The sequence below is a fragment of the Lepisma saccharinum genome, chromosome 21 (assembly GCF_977018435.1).
Source record: "Lepisma saccharinum chromosome 21, izLepSacc3.1, whole genome shotgun sequence".
NCBI classification, from domain to species: domain Eukaryota; kingdom Metazoa; phylum Arthropoda; class Insecta; order Zygentoma; family Lepismatidae; genus Lepisma; species Lepisma saccharinum.
Window position 1 is genome coordinate 65,559,461 of NC_139249.1, and position 6,266 is coordinate 65,565,726.

Below are 6,266 nucleotides of genomic sequence, written 5' to 3' on the forward strand. Positions count from 1 at the left end.
GTACAGGGTCGCTTCTCTCCTCATAGACTCTTCACTCTCTCACTTTCAGTATGCACTAGTGTCCAGAGAATAACATGGCGGCCATCGTGGCTCCAAAACACAAGGTACGGAACATACCGCCCACCTTGAAATGATTAATTTCAAAATTTTACTAAATACACAATATACAACACATTTTTGATGAACAAATGTAAATTGAATGCAATTTTCCCAACATTTCCTACTGAAAATGACAACACAAAACTAAAGAGAAATTAAACAAATTAATGATTGCTTTTTATGCATAAATTTGAAAGTTTAAGTTCTTTCTCATTGGTGTTCAACTTCACTCACTGGTAAAAGGGACAGCTTCACTGCTGGCCTCTTGTAGGTTCCTTCACTGGTTCTCACTGTAGCTGCTCTAACCAATCCATCTTCACCTGGATGAACGTTGATTACTCTGCCAAGTTTCCACTGTTGAGGTGCAAGTTGATCATCTCTGACCACAACCAAGTCATCGACCTGTAGATTCTGTTGCTCCCTTCTCCACTTAGGACGTTGTTGTAACTGAGAAAGATAATCCCTACACCATCTGCGCCAGAAATGCTGTGTCAGCCTTTGCACGAGCTGCCACTTCGACAGTCTGTTCATTTTCATTGTAGCAAAGTCTCTATCTGGAGTAGCTATCAATGCATCTCCTATTAAGAAATGGCCTGGAGTAAGTGCCTGCATGTCGTTGGGATCACTGGATAGAGCAGTTAACGGTCTGGAATTCAAACATGCTTCTATTTGTGTTAATACTGTATACAATTCCTCAAAGGTAAGTAGGGCATTCCCCACAACTCTTTTGAGGTGGTATTTAAATGATTTGACACCACTCTCCCACAAACCTCCTGCATGAGGATTACGAGGAACATTAAAATGCCACTGGATGCCTAAGCTGCTTAGAGCCCTTGAAATAGTTTCATTGTGCTTTGGTTGTTTTGCCAATCTCATGAATTCCTTTAACTCTCTATTAGCGCCAACAAACGTTGTTCCACAATCACTGTAAATATTACTGGGTTTTCCACGACGAGATACAAATCTCCGAAGTGCAGCCAAAAACGTCTCTGTAGTACCACTGTTCACTATTTCTAAATGAACTGCTTTCGTTGCGAAACAAACAAATAAGGTAATATAACCCTTATACTACTTACGAGAGCGTCCAACCATTTCCTTCAACAGTATGGGCCCTGCATAATCCACACCACAGTTTATAAATGGACGAGATGGATTGATCCTAGATTCTGGTAAGCTACCCATTAAATATTCCCCAGCTTGTGTACAAAAGCGATGACAAGTTACACATTTCTTCAAAATGTTACGCACTGTATCTCGCCCTCTCAGTATCCAGAATGTTCGTTGCAATGAGGACAACACTAACTGAGGACCAGCATGAAGATTAAGTAAATGTTCATTTTTAATTAATAAGTGAGTCAATTTGTGCTTTGCAGGTAGCAACATTGGATATTTATGGTCCACTGTTATTCTTGCTTTGTGTAGCCTCCCTCCAACACGAATGACACCTGCCTCATCAACAAAAGGAGCCAAACACAATAACCTGCTTTTTTTGGCAGAGGAATTTTAGCTTGTAAACAATGTAACTCTGCTGAGAATTCACTTTTCTGAGCTTGTTTTACAAGAGAGGTCGTTGCTGTCATAAGCTCTTTAGTTGTCAATGCTCCTTGCCTTCTCTGATTCACTGACTGACGAGCATTGAACACAAATCGTTGGATCCATGCCATTATTCTTTGCATTTTAGAAAAGCTTGAATATCTGGTGATCAGATCTTCTTCTACTGTAATGTACATAACTGTAATGGCAATCTTCTTCTCCTCTTTTGTAACTTCTTCCAAAATTTCGTTGCTTGTCTCATGATGATCAAACGTTGCCAATGAAGTTGCTCGTAAGAACTCTGGTCCCGTCCACCATAACTCACACTGAGCTAAGACTGATGCACTGATACCTCTTGTAGCAAGATCTGCAGGATTTGATTTTCCCAGGATGTGAAACCATTGTTCACGACGAAGACTCTCCTGCACTTCTGCCACTCGATTTGCTACAAATGTTTTCCACCTGCTTGGTGTTGAGGATAACCAAGCAAGCACAATGGTAGAATCAGCCCACACACATGCATCTTCCAATTTGTAGGATAGTGCATTGGAGATTACTACGAGCAATCGTGTCAATAAAACTGCCGCTGATAATTCTAGCCTTGGTAGAGACATTTGCTTGATTGGAGCCACCTTAGTCTTTGCTCCTACTAACCTCACTTCAACATGACCATCGACATAAACTGGGCGAAGGTACACTACCGCACAGTATGCTTGTTGTGAGGCATCACAGAAACCTACTAATTGACAAGCAATAGCATTTGCAGATACAATAGCACGTTTGATTTGTAATTGTTGCAGTGCAGGAAGTTCACTACAAAAATGTAGCCACAGTTCGCATGTTTCCACGGATAATGCCTCATCCCAGCCCAACTTTTCTTTCCACAATTCTTGAATGAGTACTTTTGCTTGTATGACTGTTTGGATAAGAAACCAAGAGGATCAAACAATTTTGCAATGTCAGATAACAATAGTCTTTTCGTCAATGTGTGACGTTTTGGTGGTAAAGTCATAAGAAAAGTGAAGTGGTCAACACCAGGATGCCACCTTAGACCTAACGTTTTCACAAGTTCACTGCAATGGATATCTAAAGGCAAATTAGTTTCTCTCAACTCTACAGGTACTGCTGTCAACACTTGTGGCTCACTAGAGGACCATTTACGTAACTCAAAACCACCCTTTGCTAGTAACTGTATCAATTGTGACTGCAATTCAATAGCTTCTTCCACATTGCTGGCACCAGATACTAAATCGTGAACATAAAAATCATTTAATAACACTGGGGCTGCTAATGGAAATGCATTCATTTCATCAATAGCTAACTGCTGAAGACACTTTGTTGCAAGATAAGGTGCACTGGAAGTCCCATACGTCACCATGAGTAGCCTATAGTCCCTTATCAATTCTTTAGGATTGTCGCGCCACACTATTCGCTGAAAGTCTGTATCTGATGGATGGATTAATATTTGTCTATACATTTTGGAAATGTCCGCACACAAAGGAATTTGATGCTTCCTGAACCTGAGTAACAATGGAAAGATATCACCTTGCAGTTTTGGCCCAACTTGAAGCTTATCGTTGAGACTAATCCCTGTTGAAGTCACTGAACTGGCATCAAAAACTACACGAAGAGGTGTACTGGTGGAATTTGGATTGATTACAGCATGATGCGGTAAATAGAAACTATCACATAGTTTATTTTTCACTTCACTTGCAGGAACAGGCTCCATATGTCCCAAGTCTAAATATTCATGCATGAATTCTGAGTAATTCTGATGAAAAACAGGAGACCTTGCAAACTTCCGTTCCATTTGCTTTAATCTCGCCACAGCTGTTTCACGAGAGTATCCTAAGGGAGGACTGTCTTCCTTGAATGGAAGGCTCACACTGAACTTATTGTTTTCTCGAACATGAGTCACCGAAAAGTGCTCTTCACATTGTTTCTCCTCTAATGTTAGATGCCTTTGCCTTGGGACCTCCTCTACCTCCCAGAACTGGCGAAGTGCACTATCAAGACTACAAGATGCATGAAATGATGCTACTGTCCTTACCTTGGGAAAGTCCACACTGCCACACAGAATCCAACCAAGAACAGTACGTAGTGCAATAGGTGTTCCCTTTGGCCCAACACGTTTGCCACTTTGCATAAGAAAAGGAAACAAATCTGCTCCAAGTAAAATGTCCACCGGTTCCATCACATAAAACCTTGGATCTGCCAACTTCAGTCCTTGAATATGTGTCCACTTCCTGAAGTCTGGTAAAGGTTCCCTGGGAATGTTTCCTGTTATTTTAGGAAGTACGATTGCCCTTGTGGTGAATGTTTTCCTTCTGCTACTGGGTTGGAATTGTAGATCCACTACTGCACTGCCTACACCTACACCCGTTGCTGTAATCCCATTCACAGTGATGTCTGCCTTATGCTGACGTAAACCTAACCTTTGCACACATCGTGAGGTCACAAAGGAAGTCTCTGAGGCACAGTCTAGGAGCGCACGAACTGGTTGATAAACACCATCTCTTCCCTGCACATAAACAACTGCAGTGGATAGCAACACTGGCTTTAGTCCCTTGTCCCCTTCTCCAGCCACATGAGAAGAAACTTCTTGGGGGGAAGGTGTTGTCTCACTCGAGTCACTCTGCTTACAATAGTGTAACAACGTATGATGCTTTTTATTGCAAACGCGGCACGCCCCTGAGTCACATACCGATGCCCTATGATGACTTTCAATCCAATTATAACACAAACCCTTTTCTCTAACAAATTTCATTCTGTCCATTACCGAAAGGCTTTTGAAGTCTTTGCACTTGTATAGCGCATGATGCAGTTTACATTTTTCACAGGTATCATCTGACACTGCATGATACTCACCCTTCAACTGGGAGCTATTGTGAGTCGACTGCTTCAATCTCTGAGCACTGAGATTTGAAGCTGATAATGCACGAGAACGCTGATCAAGAAACTCACTCACCTCCTGAAACGTAGGCAACTCGGTTGTCTTTAATGAAAGTTCCCATTGTTGTCTAGTATCACTGTCCATTTTTTCTGTCACATGAAATACTAGGATAGGATACCAATGTTCTATGGGAATGTCCATCACTTTCAACACCCGAACACACTCGGTAGTTGTGTCTAGCAGGCTACGTAAGGCTGCTGCGGATTCACGTTGCACTTTGGGTTGCGCGACTAAACGCTTGATTGTGTCCATAACAATTTCCCGTTTGTTTTGATAACGAGAATTTAGAATGTTCCACGCCTCTGCATAGTTATCATCAGTCACCGACATGGAATGGATAAGCAATGCAGGTTGCCCCTTTAACGAAGCTTTCAAATACTGTAGCTTTTGCGCACTGGATAACTGTTTGTTTTTGTCCACCGACGCGATAAACAAATCACGGAAAGAAAGCCACTCTTGTAATTGTCCCGTGAACACAGGCAGCGAGAGCTTCGGGAGACGCACTTCACTTGTTCGTGCTTCTGTCGATGACGTCACCGTAGCTTGAGTCTGTTGCTGCTGCAACGAACAAAGCCTGCACATGGTTGCATCGAAACGGTCTTGAATACAACCGATTTCACCGTCATAACTCTCAAAAGTTGCATCATCACACGCACTAGCCAGGTCTAATAATAACTGTTTACAATCGTCCGTTAATTGTTTGGCTTTGTTTACCGCTAACGCGATTGTCACATTGTCCAATAAACCCGCGTTCACTTTATTCTCAAGGCGAGTAACTTCTCGCTTGGGCACAGTCTTTGCTGCCGATATAGCTTCCATGTTTATTGAGTCGCGTACGGATTGTTGTTGTCCAAACTACAATTCACGCACGAAACACTTCCTCGCACTACAAAAGGTGCACTGAAATTGGTTACACGTAGCAAACCGTATGTCAATGTATTTATTCACAGTTCACGAATGCACGCTAGCACAAAAGTTCAACACAACACAACGAATGCTGATCGCTGCCAACATCCGGCACAAGGAGGACCATGTTCGCGCCCGTCATCCAACAAGAATACACCTTTCTTGTTTCGGCCGCTTGTTGTAGCATTTCCAGGAAGGTACTGGTGCTGTAGGTAGACCAATACACATAAATGAAACACTCAATTACATCAAACTGATGTATTCGTTGTAAAATCTACATTATTTGCAGCCAACCTGCAATACATCTCTGGTACAGCGTCGCTTCTCTCCTCACAGACTCTTCACTCTCTCACTTTCAGTATGCACTAGTGTCCAGAGAATAACATGGCGGCCATCTTGGCTCCAAAACACAAGGTACGGAACACAGTCCATGGCGGCCATAATATTTCACTATCATTTCATCCACTGACCAATATTTCTCGAATATGCCCCACCTTCGGAATTTCACATTCACAGCATCCAATAGTGGACGGATTTTGAAACCTCGATCATATTTGAATTGGTTTACTTTGCTGTTATCATTGAAGTGTATACAACTCTTAATTTTGAGATACTTATTTCTTGGCATGGCCTCTCTCACAATATCTACACATAAATCAACATCTTCACCCCAAAAGTGCTTCTTACTGGGCACCTTGTGATAGCCTGATAGTAACAGAATCCCTAAGAATCGCTGTAACTCATCAACTGATAGAAAAAACTGCAATTCGTTTTT

General features: G+C 42.1%; 2 protein-coding genes across 2 annotated transcripts; both read right to left on the reverse strand.

Annotated features, from left to right (window-relative positions):
* Window positions 1-309: 309 nt before the first annotated feature.
* LOC146004218 (uncharacterized) lies at window positions 310-975 on the reverse strand. The gene has a single exon (XM_083142890.1). It carries the CDS (start codon window positions 973-975, stop codon window positions 310-312), a length of 666 nt encoding a protein of 221 aa, XP_082999016.1.
* A 527-nt stretch (window positions 976-1,502) lies between these two features.
* LOC146004219 (uncharacterized) lies at window positions 1,503-5,404 on the reverse strand. Its single transcript, XM_083142891.1, has 2 exons — window positions 2,691-5,404; window positions 1,503-2,445 (listed from the first exon to the last, which is right to left on the reverse strand). Exons 1-2 carry the CDS (start codon window positions 5,402-5,404, stop codon window positions 1,503-1,505), a joined length of 3,657 nt encoding a protein of 1,218 aa, XP_082999017.1.
* Window positions 5,405-6,266: the final 862 nt, after the last annotated feature.

Bases quoted from the DNA above. Each gene is read 5' to 3' on its own strand.
- LOC146004218 (XM_083142890.1), bottom strand. From the start codon at position 975: ATGAGATTGGCAAAACAACCAAAGCACAATGAAACTATTTCAAGGGCT.
- LOC146004219 (XM_083142891.1), bottom strand. From the start codon at position 5,404: ATGGAAGCTATATCGGCAGCAAAGACTGTGCCCAAGCGAGAAGTTACT. The intron at 2,446-2,690 runs GTTAGGTCTAAG...ACATTTTTGTAG, and splicing joins TGCAGTGAACTTGTGAAAAC to TGAACTTCCTGCACTGCAAC.